Raw genomic sequence first — 20917 nt, forward strand, 5'->3', positions numbered from 1 at the left:
AGCCCCTTATACACCTGAGCTCGTGACCGTGGTCCTAGACCTAATCTAAAAGTTGTTGCTTCATTATAAATGATGTTAGGAAATTTAGGTTCTCACTATGTTTTCCTTGGAAAAAGACCTAAAGGAAGATATCTTTTGCAAGTACAATTGCCATAATTTTATTTATGTAATGTGGAATTTGTTGTGAAATCAAAAGGTTATGTACCTTTATGTCTATCAAAAAGTTAAGTAACTTTAAATTTCTTGTTTAAAGTCTAGACATATATATTTAATTACCATTATTATCCATTGTAATCATTTAATTTTTGAGCTCTTTGTATGGATCCATTGGACGAAGGTCCTTTTTAACATAGCCACAATAGTGTTCAGTCTTTTCATTCGAGTTATAAATGAGGTGGTCTTTTTTAACACAGCCATAATGATGTTTAGTGTTCTCATTCAAGTTATGAGTGATGGTTTATATTTGTTTCTAGAGTGATTGTAACATTGTCATTAGGTAGTCCAAGTAAAACATGTTGGACATTATCTATAATTATTGCCACATTATTATGCTATGATGACGAACAATACTACCCAAATATAGGATTTCTTGGCAAATTTGAGGAAATATGAATCTTGGGAAGATTATGTTTTTAAATATCATTGAATTACGAGAAGTTTTATTTTTGTAGTCAGTGACATCTTACATCTCTATATAAGACGATCATAGATAAACAAGATCTAAGAATTAAGACGATCATAGATAAACAAGATCTAAGAATTAAGACGACCAATACCAAGATCTCATGTGATCATACCTAAAATGATATCTACTATTCAATAATTTATTTGATAAGATTTGATCTTATAAAGAGTCCTATGGTTATAATATATAGTTTGATGTAGATGGATTCTTTGCTATGATGTTATGGCACTTTTTGGTTTGTATCTCATGTTATTTTATCTTTATGCATAGCTTCATCAGGTCTTATTTTGCTTCTTATAAAATTCTATTTGTGGTTGGTGAATGCTACTCATAATGGAAGAGAAAGTATTTATGGTGATAGATTTAAAAATGATACAAAGGTTGCATCACATTTTTTATTGTTGCGACATGTATTATTGAGAGCTCATTTAGCTTTATGTGTGCGCATCCATAATGATGCACATGGATATCATAATCCACTAGTGTACCCATCCATAAAGATGCATGGATTGGGGTTAGGATTGGATGAAGCTGTTGTGATTACATCCTTATTTAAGAACTCAAGCCGATGTTGGTGAAGAAAAGCCATAGCATGCATGTGATTAAAGGTTATTTAATGAAAGACTAAAGGTAATGTATGAGGTGAGAAGGGGATGAATGGGCCATTGGATCCATCTCCTATTGCTATTGCCCAACAGATGGGAAAGGTTGATCATGCATTAAGTAATTATCAGGATGGATGAAATAATGATAACACTTAACTTTCACCCGCAATTTGTAAGAAGTTGGATGCTCGTTCAACCCATGTTGTGATGAGAGAAGAAAAATCCATAAGTGCCAAGAGACCGTTGAGTAGTGTCAAAGTGGGTATGTACTCACCATAGAAAACTCAAGAGACATCGCCTTTAAAATCTCATACAAAACCCTTGGAGATGTTCTTTTTGCTTGTAGTCCTTGAATTAATCTTGGAGAAAATCTTTGGAAATTTCCTTGTGAATGTGACCCTTGGTGCTCAATCTTTGAGAAAGAAAAAGAAACCCCCTCAACGTTGGTTCTCTCTTGAAGAATTTGGAAAAATAACATTTGAAGCTTGTAAGGCTTACCTATTTAAAAGGGGATTAAAATTTTAATGAGATGAGGCTTTTGGAAAAACTAAGGCTTAAAGTTTGGAAAGGGGCACACAAGGTAGAAGCAGAGAGTTAAAAGCTTTTGTTAGAAAAGCTTATAGGCTAAAAAAAAGGAGAGAAAAAGATAAACCAGGGAAGAAACAGATGATAGCGCCTAGCAGGGAAGAGGGAGAAAACTACAACTAGCGTATCAATGGAAAAGAAACAAGATGGCATTGGCAAAATTTGGAGAGAAGGAAAGGAAAATAAAACGGCCGAGCGGTAGCGTGTAGCAAAGCTTGTCTTCCTCTTCTTTGGATAATTTCTTTGATGAAAAACTCCTCACCGTTTAATATGGATTGTTTAGATAGTGAAGCTTTGTAAAATGTGAAATTAGGAGGATAAAGCTAAGAACTTGCTCATTCCATCAATGTTGTAGGATTTTCGAGAAGATGAAGAAATCAAAAGGTGGTTTTTCTTGTTGAGGGTGGTATTTGGAAAGTGGGAAGTGGTTTTTAAAGAAAGGAGACCAAGATTTGTAGCCCTTGATCTAGATATTCATCCAATGGTTCACAAAATTCCTATAAACCATTCAACCTTTGTCCAAGTGTCTTTAAGCTTTTGTCTTCTTTATCCTCTGGATTTTTGTGAGGTTCTCCCTTTTCTTAAAGTACAATTACCCATAACTCTGATACTATACCACTATCACGGGACCTCATGTACTTCTTGAAGAATTAATCAAACTCACATACACATCAAGGAACAAAGCATAGAGACTTGAGTCAAATTGACAAGATTAAAGCATAATATAAAAGCATGAGATATAGTAAACATCACCATAGACACACTATTGGGTGCAATTTTCCCCTTACGTGTGCAACTCCACTTTCACGACATGAGTATTTTGAGAAATGTATTCAAAATATACCCTGTTATGGAAATGAGAATTGTGAAATTATTTGATATTTATGGTACGATCATTTGCCACACGGTCATGGCTGGCTATGTGTGAGAGCGTGGAGCAGTGGTCGTATTGTGTTGGGCGGATAAGCGAGATTTAATGTGTCTTGTGTTTTTGGTGAGCAGATTAGTGCACAGAGTAGCATGGGTGTGTGTGCTGTTAATAAAGCTCCATTACCATAGCTTCAAGCTTTGCAAATGAACAAGAAGGAAATAAATACAGCAACTATGCACGACAAAGAAAGTGGGTTCAATATCCCCCCATGCATGAGTGAGCACGATGGGCCATTAATATCAAAAAGTAACTTGGTCCTCGAGCTTGGCTATTTACATTGAAATTGTTGCAATTTAATTAAATGAAACTATGGGCGAGCGACCATCGTCGTATATCAAAATACGACGGCCGCACACCAGCCAAAATCCATTATACCCATGCTACTTCGTGCACTGATTTACTCACAAAAAATGCAGCACATTAAATCTCGCTTATCTGCCCAACACGATGCGACCACATTAAATGTCGCTTATCTGCCCAACACATTAAATCTCGCTTATCTGCCCAACACGATGCGACCACTGCTCCACGCTCTCGCACGTAGCCAGTCACGACCGTGTGGCAAATGAGTGTACCATAAATATCACATAAAATATCAAATAATTCCACAATTCTCATTTCCATAGCATTCTCACGCATAGCCAGTCCACGACCGTGTGGCAAATGAGCGTACCATAAATATCACATAAAATATCAAATAATTTCACAATTAATTCTATAATTCTCATTTCCATAACATAGCTAAGGAGCCAATAATAGTTTTGCATACAAAATAGGGCTTTGCTTTTCTACTTCTACAAAAATAACTCAAGCACTAAAGCTTTTTCACACACTAAGTGAAAAATAACTGAAATTCCTCTATCACACGTGCTAGTAAAATAACACCGCCACGCATAAGTGTGCATAAATAATATGTACAATCATTTGGCACATGGCCAAACAAAATAACGCAAATGAAATAATAATCCGAGATAATATAGACAAGATCCTTCATGTGTGACATACGCATTGCTCATCACCTATCTCACAACATAAACACGTTAGTTATTCTAATTAATTGCCATCATAACAATTAATCCCAATATGAAATGTTGATAGGCATAAACACAACATACACCCACCACTTGTTACACTTTGATGAGAGTATCATTATACCCATCATCTAGCATGGTGTATCTTACCACTTGTTACACTTCGATGAGCGTTTCACTATACACATTATCTAGCATGGCATGCCTCTTGCATAAACCACTTTTTACACTTAGCTGCTGTCAAGCATGGCATTACTTGTTACACTTCGATAATATACACTCGTCAAGTATGATCTCAAGCTATACTAATAACACTACGTAACTAGTATTTAATGCGGGGTCACCCAGGATACCAATTTACTTGCATGGCACACCAGGATCACGGTTGTCCCTGTTTAGCCAGAGGGTGGACATTATGTAACATCCCTCTTGTAAAGATTGCTTGTAGAGCAAGCTTGGGTAAAATTAGCCTTGTATCTATTTTTGGTGGAATAAAGCTATAAAAATACCCAAGTGGAGATGCTTTTGGGCACACACTGGGGGCTGTTGTTGGTACCTAATTTGGTTCTCTCTCTCTCGCAGGGTTGTGATTTCGTGATTTTTTGTAACAATGCTGGAGAGGTTGAGGCTATTGTGTTTGTATAGGGTCAAACAAGGTTGACAAGGGTGTGTTTGTGCTTTAATAGAACAAAAGAGAGAGAGAGAGGGAGAGAGAGAGAGAGAGCTCCCACTTGGGGAGAGAGAGGAAAGATTTTCATCATTCGAAAACATGCATTGCCAAAAAGAAGAAGAAGAAGAAGCTGTGTGTGTGTGTTTGGGGTAAGGTCTAGTGAACCCTCCTCTACTTGTTAAACCTTAGGAACGTTTCTCCATACCCGTTTTGCCGCCGAGAAACCGGTTCATATAATGTCGGGAGGCAGACCATGTGAGGAGTGAAATTAAAATTTTTGGACAGCAGCAAGCATGCAGGAGGAGATGGCGTCGGAGCCTCGGCCCCTCTGCGTGCTGGGCCCTTTCGAGCCGTTCGGCCTCATGCCAGAGCGCCTGCGCACCGCCGGGAAAGAAGAGAAGTTCACCTACTCCTTGTTCGACCCGGAGCTGGCCAGAAGCCCAAGCTTGGGTGACCCCATCCCCTGCGACAACCATGACGAGGAACTATTCATTCACGGCAACTGGTATGCACCTTCTCCTTCCCTGAGTATAGAAAAAATTCAAGCCTTAAACCCTAAGACTTCTGCTACATTGCTGCCAACACATTTATTTATTTTTGGTTAAACGTCCCAGCGTCATATGGAGCGCCGGGCTTCAAGTTAGAAAGCGATTCAGTGCACCTTCAGCGGTCGTGCAGGTGATGGGTTTCTAAATCTGAGATTTTTCTAGAAAAGAGAAACAAAGCGATATAGTGCGAGCATGTCTATTGTTTTGGTTGTAAATAAACTATTTTTTTCGCCAGCTGATCCTTTTTTTCCATTTTTTTTCCCTCCTCGAGTAGATCCTTCTGTAGTCACAATTTGGTACCTGCCCAAGGCGGCTTGGTAGTATGGCTGCAAAAAAAGCGGCCACAATATCAACGAGGACATGCAGGGATCTAAACTAAGGACCTCCCCCTCCCCAAGTCACAAGGCCACATTGCTAGGGTACACCAGTGGAATCTCTTTCTGCCCAATTTCTCCTAAGAAACACAACTCACTAGCTAGCAACGCCCACATGCTACTCATAGATTTTCTAGTTCAGGTTATTCAAATTAAGTGGATACACATCACCAGTTTATCCCCAAGAGTTAATCTAACTTTGTAGCAGCCATTCCACTATTGAAAAGATCTGATATGGATAAATTGTTTGTAGTTGAAAGTGAGTACTGCATTTTGTAGCATCGGGCTGTCTTGGTAGACTCGTAGCCTTCGAATGAAGCTCAGTCCAACCCAATAGAAGTGGCTTGCTCATGACTGTTTTTCTTCAGAAACAGAAAAGCGCAAAGGATGCCCCCTACATTCAACAATCGTGGTCGAAGGGTAGCACAATCAATCTTGAGAACTGTGAGGAACCAACTTTTTTAAATTTATCATATAGCATGTAGACCATAGACTTGAAACTAAATAATTTATGTAGAATGGACCTCTGAAGAGGAACAAAAACATGGTCCTGGGTTCAAAACCCCACAAGGTGCTTCCTCGGGGCGGCATTGCCTATGGGCGGACAAAATGCACCTACAGGTGGGTGCCTATGGGCAGTGAAAAATGGTACTACAGGAAGATCTTGGGCCTAAGGCTAGTTAGGAAAAAAAGAAAGCATCTACGGGTGGCACGCAGGCTAACATTTGCTTAAGCATCTGGCAAAGTGAGAGAGCCCCAGGTTTGAGATGTTTTGACTCCTCTATGCTCATTAAATATTTTTAATGGTGGCAAAGACTCAAATTGACAATGCTTTGTCCCCCTTTGAAAGAACCAAAGAGTTTATATTATTGTAACCAAAGAGAAAGAGCTAAATTTTCTTCTAGGGAGGTGAAAGGAACAAAGATAGGTTGCATAAGAAAACAAAAAAATAAGTAGCCAACCCATTATGCACGTGGTTGGGGTAATTAATATTTTATATAAGATAACGATTAACAATGGAGGGACACGGTACTATTGAATTTTTTTGAATGATGAAAAACTAAAATCCATTGGGTGTCTTGAGTATTGTTGCTAAGCTTGCTTTGTCATCTTATTTGCTCGATGTATTTGCTCAGCTACATTTGTGGTCTCTCGACTTGGAGTGAAGAACAAAGTGGAGTGTAAGGATCACATACTTCAGATGCCTCTTAGGGTTATGATAATTGAGATCGATGATTGTGATAGAACCTGGCTAGTAGCGACTCACCTCCCAGCCATAGCTTCCAATCTGAGATAATGACTTCTCTATTTGCTATTAGCTCTCATGCAGTCTGGAACCACCTCTGAACTTGAGGTCTAGATTGTTGTTGCGAGTGAGCTTGACCTAGATGGCATGCCTTGCCATCCTGTATCACCAAGTTGCTTGCTTGCCTAGAGCTATTTTTGGCCTTTAGGTCCAACACGAAGATTCCTTGTAATAATCATAAGTGAGCCCAAGGTACTCTTTTATAGTCTAGTCCTGTCCATTTTTAGCACCTAGCTCTATTATTAGGCTTTTTGCTATTTCAGCCACCAATATGCTTATAAATGACCAAAGGGCAATCCAAATCTCATCTTGCTAGTCCTTAACCTCGTGGACGGGTCTTATAAGCTCCTAAGCGTGGCTAAGCCCTAACCCTAATTATGGGCTAGCTTTTTAACCCTTGTCCTTAGCCTTTACTGATCTTGTTAGTCCATGTCCTTAAGTTTTAACCCTAGGTCATCGACCCCAAAATAATATAATGGTCTCAATACAATTTGGGGCGTAACATTATCTCCCCGTTTAATTAGATTCATGTTTCTTGAATCCCAGTAGGAAACAATCAACGAATTGTAAGCCTAACCTTGAATTTGGATATTTCACCATAGCATCCACGTAAGTTACTTAATCTTTACTATGGCTAGATTAGAGTCCCACTAGTAGATTATTGCCATGAAATCCTAAATCAATGGACTATTCCACGTATGAGTGGAACCACATAATTCTCAGTAAGGTAACTTACCAAATCCGATTCCATTCTGACATAATTGTCAGAGTTAGTGAGTTTTAATTAGTTGTTGCGTCCTTTGGGGACAATGATGAGAACTAGTCAATAGTCTCTCGAATTCTAAGGCTTGAGTCATTTTGTCTTGGGGAATCTCTATGTGAGAAGCCTACATGAAGGAAAACCTAGGTATTGACTAAGAGACCGAGCATAACTTAGAGGTGCTTGCCGCTTTTAGTATGGATTGCACTAGGAATGCTAGAGGATTGGAGAGTCAGACCTTTAGACAAATATTTGAGTACAACTTGGTAAATATTATTTTTTCAAAAGCAAGTTGATTAAGTTGGAATAGTAATGATTCTTCGCTAACAAGTTAATAAAGGACAAGCAACCCTAATGTGTCTAGTTCTTGGAGATGCAAGTTTACCTCGTAGCAAGCAATAAGCTAGTGACTGTTGGCAAGCATTGGTACACATAGTTTAGCATAAAGGCTAGACTATGCATTGGATTGTTGTTGCGGTTGTCCTTAGTGAGACTCACGTCATCGCATTCTAGTTTCTCATTGTATCCTGGGATTGTATGAGAGAAATATGTCTTAAAGTCAAAACAAATTCATGATTCAAGCCAACTATTAATAAGCTTCACTATCAGTTTGACTGTGGTGCATGAAGTGATAACCTTAACACCCTGACTTCGTGTGTCCATTGTCTATCACCACTAGCCTCTTAACTCTATGAGGACCTAAACATGCGCACAACGTTCTCATAAGGATGTCCACTCCTACTCCACTTGGAAGTTTAAACCTCACTTATTACTTGTCCACAGTTTGCATCATGACATAGGTGGAATTCTACCATAATCAAGGGCTCACGTGTATCTATTGGACCTTACCCACATGTGAAGCACCATATATGAATCTAGCCGTAGGCTAGTTCTTGCAAACCCACCAAAACTAGGGATGGCAATTACTTCTGCTTAAAACTTTAGCGTTTCGGGTCTAGGTTGTGACAGTCTGACCACTCAATAGCTGTCTTGGTCTCCCACAAGTTTTTGGGACTCGGTCTTCTAATTGGGTCACCCATGAGCTATGTGGATCATATATAGATTGCATGAGTACAATGCACCTGATAGAAGAGATGAGCTCAAAGGAGTAAGGATAAAGTTGCTGTGGCAAAGTTCAAGGGTGAAACCATCTCAAATGAGGAATTTGAAGAGTGGGTGAATAAATTGGACTTCTACTTTGAAATGAATCCAGGAAGTGAGAAAGCAAAGGTTTACTTTGCTACCTTGCATTTGGAGGGGTATGCCCATGCTTGGTGGATGAACCAACAATCTCAAGGATATGACATTACAACTTGGAATGCCTTCAAAGATGAAATGAGAGAGACTTTTATCCCTCAATTGCATAAGGACAAGATAGTGTGTGATTGGGATGACTTGGAACAAAGGCAAAATAGCATCAAGTACTACACTCAAATTTTTGAAACTCATGCTACATGTTGATGGGTTTAGTGATAATTTCAAGATTGTTAAGTACATCAAAGGACTGAGATTAACCATTGGGGTTGATGTGAAAGCACAACTCTCAAAGAGGCCATGTTATTGGCACACACATGATCAAATAGAGGTAGTTCCCGGACTGATTTGCCCTCTAATACTTATGGGAAGTTTCCTACAGTCTATGGTAGTGGTGGGAAGTCAAATTTCAGATTTGGTAGTGCTTCTCATAAGCCTTCTAATGGTGCTAACAAGAGCAAATTTGTTAAAGAGGACTCTATTAATGACTTGAGGAACAAAGGACTATGCTATAAGTGGTGAAAAATGGCACAAAGATCATGCTACGTCTTGTAAAGCGTGGAATGTAACTCTTAATATGGTGCTTTTTGTTGAGAATGTCGGGATTGCATCTGTTGCATCTGCGACGTGAGTCTCCAAAGTCTTTTGGAAATGACTTTGCATGGTCACCATTTGGGTTGCATCTCCTGCTGCCATCGAGTGAGAATGGATTCGTTCTCAATGACTGGTTAATCCGCGATAATAAGAGATGGAATTGGATTGCGCAGCAGTAGCTCCTATTGGCGCTTGAGAACCATCGCCTGGAGGGCGAGTAGGAAGGTTGGGGCGAGGTTGTCAAGAGCCGAGCAGGAATAGACCACTTGGTGTAGCGGGGGGAGATTAGCAGGTACCGTGATCGGGCTATGACTCTTGGGTACTGGTGCAGGTGTTCGAGGAGAATAGTCAGGAAGGTGGTTTCTCTGGATAGAGACCAAGTTCATGGAAGAGGATTTGGCACATCGGAATGGAGAGGCCCACGTATGGGTATTGCTGCAGAAGAAAGGTATAATAAGAAACCCTACAATTAGATCTCCTTAGGCTTCTATCACTCTCAAGTCAATACTAGCTATAACTTGGAGCTTGACCCAACAATTGGTTATAGCAAGACAACTCCCTTCTTTCCCCCTTCAACTATAGGCGTCTATAATCTTTGATTGGGCTAGCAAGAGAATTTCACCAACTTTAACAAACTATGGAGGGTTGATAGGAGTCTTAAATGTTGAGAGGTTAGGTGTTTGGTGATTTGGAAGCAAGGTGGAAAGGTATGTAAGGTACGGTATGAATCAAGTATGTAAGGTACGCATTTAGGTACGGGTTGAGATTTTGAGGTACGTTAAATACGTAAGGTATGTAAAAACATAAAAAATATACCATATAGTGTATATATATACAGAAAATGAATGAATTTGATAAACAATTCATTTCTAAACAACAACACAATTACAAAAATGAGAGCTATCAGTAAACAAAAGCATAAATAGGTTTCACAAAATGGAATCACTCAAACGTTCAGTACCCATGACTCTAATGCCAGTGGTTACATACTATAAGCAATCAATCAAAATTTAAAAGTTAAAAGATAGTTTACTATCTAGAGAAGCTAAAAAATAATAGTTTTAGTCACTAGTGTCACTATCACTACACATTGCAGAGCACACACACATAAGTTAAACAAGAAAGTTCATGTATCCTCACCTGCCTGGGTGACCCCAACGTGTGGAGACGGCTAAAATCGGCGAGACGGCGGTCGGTCTATGGTTTTTTTTGGCCCAAAATGTTTTTAAAAACTGCCACGTACGGCCAATGAGGTGATGGCTCAAGTGGTGAAGGTGTTTGCCTACCAAGAGGTTTTGGGTTCAAAACTCCCCTTGGTTCTTCCTCGGCGGCATCTTGGGATAAATGAGCTTCTGTGGGTGGTGAAAAATTAGTAACTATGGGAGGATCTTGGGCCAAAGGCCAGTTGAGAGAGGGGGGGGGGCACGTACGGATCCGTACCGTACACTAAAACGTACCTTATCATAAGGTACGTACGTACGGATGCAACCTTGTTTGGAAGTCAAATCTATCCACTCATCCTATGCCCTTCTTATGGGATGTAAACTACAAAGGAGGAACATATGGGACCAAGGTGTTCTGGGTTCAAAACTCCCCTTGGTTCTTCCTCGGCGGCATCTTGGGATAAATGAGCTTCTGTGGGTGGTGAAAAATTAGTAACTATGGGAGGATCTTGGGCCAAAGGCTAGTTGAGAGAGGGGGGGGGGCACGTACGAATCCGTACCGTACACTAAAACTTACCTTATCATAAGGTACGTACGTACGGATGCAACCTTGTTTGGAAGTCAAATCTATCCTCTCTTCCTATGCCCTTCTTATGGGATGTAAACTACAAAGGAGGAACATATTATCTGATTGGCGTCCAAGATGTAAGACAAGTAAAAAGGTATTTTGGGATGGATTTTGGGTATGCTCATCTTTTGGAATTAGAAGTTATCACTGCGAAGATCCACACGTCGTACTGGCGAGGCTCTGAGGTAGGTGTAGCTACCTGTACTCGAAAGATGCGAGGTAGGGGGTCAAGTATGGGAGAAGGCACGGAAGGTGTCGCCGGAGAAGGTGTTCGGGGAGGAGAGTCATGAATGTAACTGAACTCGTAACTCCCTTCGTCCATAAGCTATTGCAGTAAAAGGGGGATTCACTAGAAGATGGTGAGGTGTGTCCAGCAAATGTGAGTGGATGTCTTCTGCGATGTCTTCTGCCCGTAAAAGGTAATGTTGGCTCCCGAAGAATTGTCATGTGCATGAAAGATGCCATGGACATTCTCAGGTGCTGGTCCAGAAGAGGCAGCCAGATAAAGAGTATGAACCTGATAGAGTCAGGATTTGGAGCACAAGATACAGAAGTGGACAGTGTGGACTTGGAGCAAGGCCTGGAGGGTATGTCCCGTTAGTGCGTTAGAAGAAAAGGGATGCTGTCGGCTGCTCACAGAGTGTGGTCGGCTGAACCAGAGGACGGGGGCGGGTTGCAGGTGTATCACAAAGTGAAGAGGTCAAGTCGGGCTGCGTTGAAGAGCATTTAAATTTTTAATGTATTTTTGACTAGCCGACCAGCAGTCGGCCAGTATACCAAGTGTCCAAGAACCATATAAATAGCAAAGTGTGCTCAACTCATTTAGGAGTTGGGTCTTTAGGGTCCCAATTAGGGACAGATTTTGGTGATGTTCACCTTTTCCAAGAAGGCAGCCTAGGGCTGTGGACTCAGTACCTTTTTGTACAGCGGACGCACGTGAGAGAGAGAGAGAGAGAGAGAGAGAGAGAGAGAGAGAGAGAGAGAGAGAGAGAGAGAGAGAGAACGGGCACAAAAGAGAGAGAGAGGCCGTGGACGTTGTGCAGACAAAGGCGTTGTCTAAGGCTTACACGTGACCTCCATCCCACCTCCTCCCTCTCTATCAATCGTACACGCCAACTCTCCTATGAAATATACTGAATTTTCCAGCACATCTCTCTCTCTCTCTCTACTCTCTCTCTATATTTGCGTTTTGCATCTGATGGTTTCCAAGAGTGTTTAGGGTTGAAAGAAGACCCCTAGAGCTTCCGCGTGTTACATTGGTATCAGAGCATCAGGCTCAGCAAAGCTAAACACTGATTCAGTCCCATATGATGGTGTACAGGTCCAAGGTACAGGAAAGTACACGGATTCAAAGCCCAAGGCAAGGAACACAGAATCGGGAAGAGATTCCAAGAGGTTTGTTGGTGGTGTTCCACAAAGCCAAAGGGGATGGCGGTCCTGTGAGCCAGATAGGTTCTCGGGCAACGGTCCCAAGGGAGGTTATCCTCCAAGGGTGATGTGAGAGTGCCAGACTCATTTCTCAGGAATGAAGACCAAGACGGTGTTTAGAGTCAGGGCAGGAATGGATTGTGGACTAGACGGAATAGATGCATAGATCTTCGTTTGAGATAGAGTGGTTTGGAGAACAGGCCGGGTTTTCAGAGAAAAAGGGTTGCCAGGGATGGATGGATAACAGAGGGACTTCGGGAAAAGATTGGGATGATGACAGTCATCCAAGAACAGGTTGGAATCCCGTCATTAAGTTTAGCAGAGGGGGATGTCATGTGCATGAAAGATGCCATGGACATTCTCAGGTGCTGGTCTAGAAGAGGTAGCCAGATAAAGAGTATGAACCAGATAGAGTCAGGATTTGGAGCACAAGATACAGAAGTGGACAGTGTGGACTTGGAGCAAGGCCTGGAGGGCATGTCTTGTCAGTGCGTCAGAAGAAAAGGGATGCTGTCGGCTGCTCACAGAGTGTGGTCGGTTGAACCAGAGGACAGGGGCGGGCTGCAGGCGTATCACAAAGTGAAGAGGTCGAGTCGGGCTGCGTTGAAGAGCATTTAATGTATTTTTGACTGGCCGACCAGCAGTCGGCCAGTATACCAAGTGTCCAAGAACCATATAAATAGCAAAGTGTGCTCATTGTTTTAGGCATTCAACTCATTTAGGAGTTGGGTCTTTAGGGTCCCAGTTAGGGACAGATTTTGGTGATGTTCACCTTTCCGAAGGCAGCCTAGGGCTGTGGACTGAGTACCTTTTTGTACTATATGAAATATACTGAATTTTCCAGCACATCTCTCTCTCTCTCTCTCTCTCTCTCTCTCTCTCTACTCTCTCTCTATATCTGCGTTTTGCATCTGATGGTTTCCAAGAGTGTTTAGGGCTGAAAGAAGACCCCTAGAGCTTCCGCGTGTTACAAGAATGCTATGCCCGGAGAAGAATGAAATGCCGAGTTTCTTGAACATGAAAGTACCACATTTTTTTGGATTGGAAAAATTGTGATTAATTGTTTTTATGAAAAGATCACACCTAGGGTAGTGGTATTGCAAAAACTCCGACTAAAGTGGTGTGTTGCTTGAAATGAGCTAGAGTTGTAATGAGGGAATCCGCCTGGAGACACACGAAGAGATCGCTGTCGGGTTAGTGTTGGGTTCCTTTTTTTTTTTGTGGAGAGATCACTGGTCGGCCTGTTTTGTTGCTGGCAGCTAGCTTGGGTGCTCCCTTTTTTGTTAAGTGGACCGGTTGGGGTTGGTGCTCGTTTTTGTTTTTTTAAAAAATGTGGTTGGTCGGGCTTGGGTGTGGGTTGCCGATGTGGCTTGGAAGGCTTGAAAAGCCTTTAGTTATATAAGGCTTAGTGTTTAAAGGGTTTTGTTTAAAAACTTTTAATATATTTCTTGGTTAAAACCTCATGCGACGTGTCGACTCCTGCAAGCGTTGCCGTTTCAGCCTAGAAGAGCCCGAGGGCTGACGCATGGGGGTACAGTGGGGATCCGGCACTTGTTGGGCAAAGCTAGAATACCCGGTGAGGCTCATAGCTAGCCATTGTTTTTTTCTTTTTTGTGTTTTAGAAAATTTGGGGGAAAACTAAAATTTGGCAAAATTAGCAAAATTGGGCAAAGTTGAATGGGACATTCTCTCCCTCTCGTCCATACAAACCCTTCTATGGCTGATTTTAGGGTTTATTTGCTGATTTAGGGTTAGGGTTAGGGTTTTTGTATGTGGGCATCCTATAGGTTGGAACTTGTTTGCTCTGATACCACTGTGAGGCCTTCTCAGCCTATTAGTGATTTAAGACATAATTAAAAAGACTTAACACTGAAAAGTAAGATGCTTAGAGCAGAAAGCTGTGTTGTTTGCATTGATACACAAGGCCTTATTAAATAGGGCTTGAAGAGGTACAAATGAAGAGGTACATCCCTGACGAAAGGGTGTGACTCTTAAATGACTAGTTATATTCCTTGGATATAGAGATGTGTCCCTTTGAAGAGATGTGTCCTTTGGCCATTTTGCTCTGATACCACTGTGAGGACTTCTCAGCATATTGGTGATTTAAGACATGATTAAAAAGACTTAACACTGAAAAGTAAGATGCTTAGAGTGGAAAGCTCTGTTGTTTGCATTGAGACACAAGGCCTTGTTAAATAGGGCTTTAAGAGGTACAAATGAAGAGGCATATCCGTGACGAATGGGTGTGACTCTTAAATGAATAGTTATGTCCTTTGGACGTAGAGATGTGTCCTTTAATCAATAGATGTCTCTTTGAAGAGATGTGTCCTTTGGCGATGACCCATGTGATAGAGTGGGACCCTTCATTGGTGTCCTGTCAATGGTTAAGAGTAATTAAGGGTAATTAAGAGAGATTAAGTCACAATTGTGACACATTAGAGGGATTTTTTTCTCGTGCACTCTAGGTGTGAACCCACCCTTATTCCATTGTAGGGTTCATCTTATATCGTACTTTAGGCACTTCATGTTATTTATGATATTTCTTTGTGTGTCTCTCCTTGTACTTTTGTGTGTATGTGTGTGTGTGTGTGTTTGGATTTTTGTGCTTGGTTGCAACATCTCTCCAACACTTGGTATCAGAGCCTTATGTTGTGTGATTCTGGGGACTTAGATTTGCTGTAGCAACTCACTCGGAGCGGCCCGTTTTTTTTTGTGGCGGTAGTTTGCAGCTTCGACCACCTCCTCTCCTTGCCTTGGTCTCTTCAGAAGACCCCTTGGGGTTCCTAAAGGCCTGCATTTGCAAGGAGGCAAAGCTCCATTTGAGCTAGGAGCAACAGGAAAAATACCCGCCACTCTACAGGTCAGTCCGGCCATCTTCCATAGCCTGCTCTAGGAAGCCGCGTACACACACGAACTCGTCGGTAGTTCCATTAACGATCTCCCTTTTCAACTTTTCGACTTGGTTATTTCTATCGAGTGCCGCTCAATTTGTGGTGGTTCAGTCCATGGCCCGTTGCTGCCTAGCTCAGCCAGCAAATACCACTCACCCTATTGTTGAGGTCTGGGGGTTTTTCCCTCGGTTACCCCGTGTGACTCGTCTCACTAGAGTCTTGCGTGTATATCTTGTACGAGTCGCCTAGATTGGTCTTGCGTGTATATCTTGCACGAGTCGCCTAGATTGGTCTTGTCCATATCGTTTGTTGGGGGCAAGAAGATTGTTGGCAAATTTTGGGTTGGGGTCGTCTTCAACTCCCTCAATCTTAGGCTAGGGAATTTGTTCCCACAAAGGTATTTTTAGGTATTATCTATGTAGAACTTACTTATAATCCATTGCAACTCCCATTAAATTTTTTTTAAATTTTTTTCACCACTGTGTTTCTCGTCTCTTCTTGAGTCTTTCAAGCAAAAAATCGTTGAAATTGGAGTTCGTTTGGGCCTCCAAATCACGTGCAATTGTAAGGTTGTGGCACAGTCATGTGTGTGAAAGGCTTCTAAGCCTGGATAAATATGTGGTAATGTGTGTGTGTGTGTGTGTGTGTGTGTGTGTGTGTGTGTGTGTGTGTGTGAACATCCTCTAAAAAGAAGCAAACACTTACTTAAATATTTATGTGTGTATTTGTGTATGAACCATTTGTGTGATGTGACATAAACAACGATGGTAGGAGAAGAATCTTTGTGTTGCATGCACGGAAGCTTTACTGCTCAATCCATAGCCCTAAGATGAAGAACAAGGTGCTGAATGAACATTATTGAGAAAGAGGAGAGAGGAGAGAGAGAGAGAGAGAGTTGGCGTTAGGGTTTTCTTGTAGCATGGTACAAAAAGGTGACTTAAAAGTCTGTACATCTTCTAGGCCCTTAGTGTATCCCATAGGGGTGACCTTTGGCCTTCTACATGCATATCGCTTCAAAGAAGCGAAACCGGCTTGGCGCTCAAAAGACCAATGATCTATTTTTTTGAGTGCCAATTTGCGTCTTCTTGAGCGAAATGAGAACCCCCAATCTTGGAAGCATTGGTCAGAGGAGGATGAGAAGGGTTCAGAGGCAGAGGAGCATGCCAGTTTACCGCCTACCCCGATAGCTACTTTGGGTGCCACAGGGGATTGCAGCTCCAACGACTTTCTAGATTATGATGATCTGGGCTTAGATGATGTGCAAGGAGAAGAGGAAGAGAGAGAGACTTCTATATAAAGTATACTTATGTACATGAAAAGCATAGTTGTCACGGTACGAAAATACGATACCGTACGGGAATTTTCGGTATATTTTCGGATACTGTGCGATAAAATACGGTAAAAAAAAAAAAAAACACTTACAACAGCCAAAAGCATGGCTCCTCTAATTCAAGCTCGCCCACCCTAACCCCTTCTTTCTTGCAAAAAAAGAGAAGGCAAATAAACTCAAAATCTCATGAAACTGCTTGACTATCCTTAGTTAGCATGCATCTACACATGGTAAAAGATTTGAAAAAAAATCATGTAGCTAGCAAAATTGTGATTTTTACTAATATTAAAAATAGCATAAAAGTGCTCTAATAGCCTTGCCTGTACCTGAAGCATGTTTAAAAAAGTTCGTTAAGGTATTTAAAGTACAATTTAAAAATTAGATGTTTTTTGCAAAAAGTGGTTATATGATGACCATTGAAAAACAATGTTTTGTTAAATTTTTTGGTAAGCTGATAGTTTCTAAAAAGTAATATCCTGTGTTGAGAGTAATTCCCTAGAAGGAATTTTTTTGAAACATTGTAGTCAAAGTGAGATAAATTTTCACAAAAAAATGGCAAACAAGGCTAGTGTTGATACAAAATTGTTTTTCTAGAAAAAAAAGTGTACTGCATGTTTAAAATTTTGACCACAAGATGAAATCTGGCAGGCTGTTTGGTGCCGATTCAATTCGATCATGGAGCCTCTCCTCTGTGTACTGTATTCAGAATTTTTGGCAACATTTACACCGGCAGGTAAGCCTTGATTTTCCTTTTTGAAGCGTGAGGCTTGATTCATATTTCTTGAATGCCATAGCTTGGAAGCCTGACAAAGCGTTGGAACATTATGGCTGATTGGTGTGTGATATCAGCCTGCATTAAACGTGGTGCTTAAAATTAAATATGTTTGTGTTTATTGGAGATGCCGGTTTTATTATTTCATTGAACTTGATAGGACCTTTTAATTACAGGATAATTTTTTTTACGAATGGTTGGATATGCAGGTGAAATGACTGTTGTGCCGTTGCCTCATGCAATGGCATCATTATGGCCTATCCCTGGTGGATTATTGCTTCAAAGAGGATCTGTAGGAAACTCACTACCCTGCAACATAATAAACCCTGCCAATGAAAGCAAGTTGGCTTGTTCGGGCTGCAACAACTCTACGCATTCCAGTTTGCCAGCAAGTTTTCTCACTTTCTCCCACTTTGCTTTGCAGCATCCCCTTGAAGAACCACAGGTTAGAAGGTTATTTTTGTGTATACAGTATATGTTTACCTTATCTCCACTTTTTTTTGGGATCTTTGTCTCGAGGTTTTGTCAATTTCCATCTTGTTATGAAAGACTATTTCTGTGCTCAGGGCAGCTTCAGAGTCCCCTTGGATGGTCTTGGTAGAGAGACAGTGCCACCAGACACACGTCCATGAGCCCAGGACGAAGGGCTGGCTGTTTGACACACTAGTGACTCCGGCGTGGGGGCAGTCAGGTGGAGGTAGCAGACTCATATGACTACTCAGGGGTCACTTTCACGAGCTCCGGCAAAGGCTTCTCCATGAGACAGGCATCACAGAACAGATCGACTAGGGGATACGCTGCACATCCCCTCCTAGCGAGACAGTGCCACCAGACACTTCCACGAGCCAGGATGAACACACACTAGTGATGACGTATGCATCCTCATTCTGGGCACTGGGCTTGTCAGCGGCAGATTGGCAGTGCATAGAGTGTCCATAGATTTTGATGCTATCCAGATTGATATGCAGCAAACCATCTGCCCCTCACCATATCATTTGAGCAGAGTTTGCTACAACACATATGGTGGTAGAGGCCTCATTCCAGACTGTCACGTACATACAGAGGATCCTGGCAATGGATTTGTCACGGTCCATTCCTGCCACTATAGTCTTCTCGGGGGATAGTGGGGAGAGGGGTGCATCCATCTTGGTATGCTTCTGTCCTCACATGGTTCACCACACATGGGGCTACAGATGAGCCGACTACCCCCATTTCAGTATGATCCAGACTCCCCCTACTCCAAGCTCACACATGTGGATAGGAACGGGGTAATTTGATGAGACTTGCTACAGTTACACACTCAAGATACATGGATTACCCCAGGGGAGCCCCTACCACCCAAAATGATGTACTACAGTGACCATTTCCTGAGGCTTACAGAGGATGGATTCATACATAGGCCAGGGTACCTGGATGTTTTCATGTCACATGCCATGAGGATAGCACTTTGTCAGCTCAGGGTCTCATCCCATAGGCTTGAGATTGAAGCAGCTAGGATCCCTAGAGAGAGCAGACTCTGTAGATTGTGCAATGGGGGATTAGAGTCTCAGGAGCATTATATTTGTCAGTGCCCGGTGTATTATGAGATTAGGGGGAGATTCCACTGCCTATTCAGAGAGGGGTTTTGGCCATTATCTTGGGTTATGGAGTATCGAGATCAGCGTTGTCTCGGACTCTTCCTGTTGGAGATCCGTTGACATAGAGAGTTACTACTCAGAGATCCTGGACCCTGGCACTCATCTCAGGCTACCATCACCAATTTTTTCCACCCACAAGAGGACACTTAGACAGATGAGGCCACCAGAGTAGTGATGAGGGGCCCACCATCTTGCCCCTTGACTGGAGTTACCCTGCCTCGTGGCACCGCACTTCGGAGAACCAGTTGGCCTCACCGTCTTGGACCTCGAGCACCGCAGGCTCACTAGCCCTAGATTGATGAGATCCTCACCCGCCACTGAGCATCTGTAGCTGTTACCTTGTCCTAGCTTCTCCTTGGCCCTGTAGATCTAGGGGCCCTCCTCACCCCCTCACCAATACTGAACATCCTTTATGGACCTCTACCATACATTGATGGATAGCTCCCTCTCCACACTCACACCCCCATATCCTCTACGCCCACTTTGTATCCATGATGATGAGGATGACGATGATGATCTGTACATATCTACATTTACCTAGGGATTAGTGTTAGTTTTTGTAGTTATGTTGTCTTTTTTTCCCATGATGAGATTCCGTGGACACATTGTACACATTTGTCTCATAGACTTGTTGGGTGGGTCTTTTGCAAGATGTTGATATATAACTTCTTCTCCGTGCGGGTGTCTCACCCATGTATCACAAGATTTGCAAGTAGTTGAGGCTTTCCTCTAATCGCAGTGCCTTACCAAGTGGAAACGATAGAATGGCTCCAAATATGTCCATTATAAATCCTCCTCCTGACATCCGCACCATTTCAGCCTTTCGCCCAGGGTGTCATCACCTCAAATGCGAGATTGGACGCTGGCATCAGAATTTGGAGTCAAACAAGACTCGCTAATAAATGTATCGCCTTGGAGTGTGAGTGGCAGAGCAACAGACCTTACTGAAATATGCTGCCTATGCAAGACGGTCTATTGTAAAGCATCAACACCTCACCTAGCTACCTCTGTTACTGTGGAAAACATTTATACCACTTTTGAACGGGTCTCATAGGCTGTACTTGGGCTCAAAGGCATTAATGCAACTCTATCTATCGATCTCTCTCTCGTGTTCAAACACTGATTTGATTTAGCAAAGCTCCAAAACTTTGCTTTATTGACTCTAACAATGACTTTAAAAGAGTGAGGATGCAACTCGTTTCCTGTTGGATTACACTCGCTTATCCAATCTGTATATCAACTTTGCAGGCATTGCAACAGGAACAAGATAGGGTGATACATGGCATTGTGGATGTGCATGAACGAATTATTTGGACAAGCAGTGATGTTTTTTACGTGGCATCTTATCACAATGGTATGCGAACTACTTGCATGCATCATTGCTTAACTTGATTGAATTAGCAAAGTAGTAAGCGACGAGCCTTCTTGGGTTACATGTTTTTGGGTCTACATTAGACAAGGCTTCTCCCTTGTCACTCGAGAAGCAGTCATAAGGTAGCTAAAAATGTCTCATGCATTTGTACATGGGACATGCATCTAATGTGTTTCATGTGTGCTGTTTAAATGATACCTTGGTATCTGTTTGCAACTAAGCATGCATTCCATCTTTGCTGAGGTAGTGCTACATGGAGGACACTGATACAGGCCAGACGATCGTTTCTGACTCATGAGCCTAGGTTCCACTTATATATGCCAGTTGACTCTATAATTAGCCCCAATGCTTTT

At 41.9% G+C, this 20917-nt stretch overlaps 1 protein-coding gene across 3 annotated transcripts in view; it reads left to right on the forward strand.

Annotated features, from left to right (window-relative positions):
- The first annotated feature begins 4541 nt into the window (after positions 1 to 4541).
- EMB2771 (E3 ubiquitin ligase) overlaps positions 4542 to 20917 on the forward strand; it is a 175855-nt gene continuing 159479 nt past the window's right edge. For 2 of the 3 annotated variants that reach the window (XM_086793451.1, XM_086793452.1), the window contains exons 1-5: positions 4542 to 5012; positions 5122 to 5185; positions 17432 to 17516; positions 17765 to 18000; positions 20441 to 20546. In XM_086793451.1, the coding sequence (XP_086649577.1) occupies positions 4801 to 5012; positions 5122 to 5185; positions 17432 to 17516; positions 17765 to 18000; positions 20441 to 20546 (703 nt within the window). In that variant the 5' untranslated portion in view covers positions 4542 to 4800. The remainder of the gene's footprint in view (positions 5013 to 5121; positions 5186 to 17431; positions 17517 to 17764; positions 18001 to 20440; positions 20547 to 20917) is intronic. The other variant, XM_086793454.1, reaches the window with a different exon arrangement.

Source organism: Cibotium barometz, chromosome 59 (assembly GCF_041138505.1).
Source record: "Cibotium barometz isolate CiBa-2024 chromosome 59, ASM4113850v1, whole genome shotgun sequence".
Taxonomy (NCBI): Eukaryota; Viridiplantae; Streptophyta; class Polypodiopsida; order Cyatheales; family Cibotiaceae; genus Cibotium; species Cibotium barometz.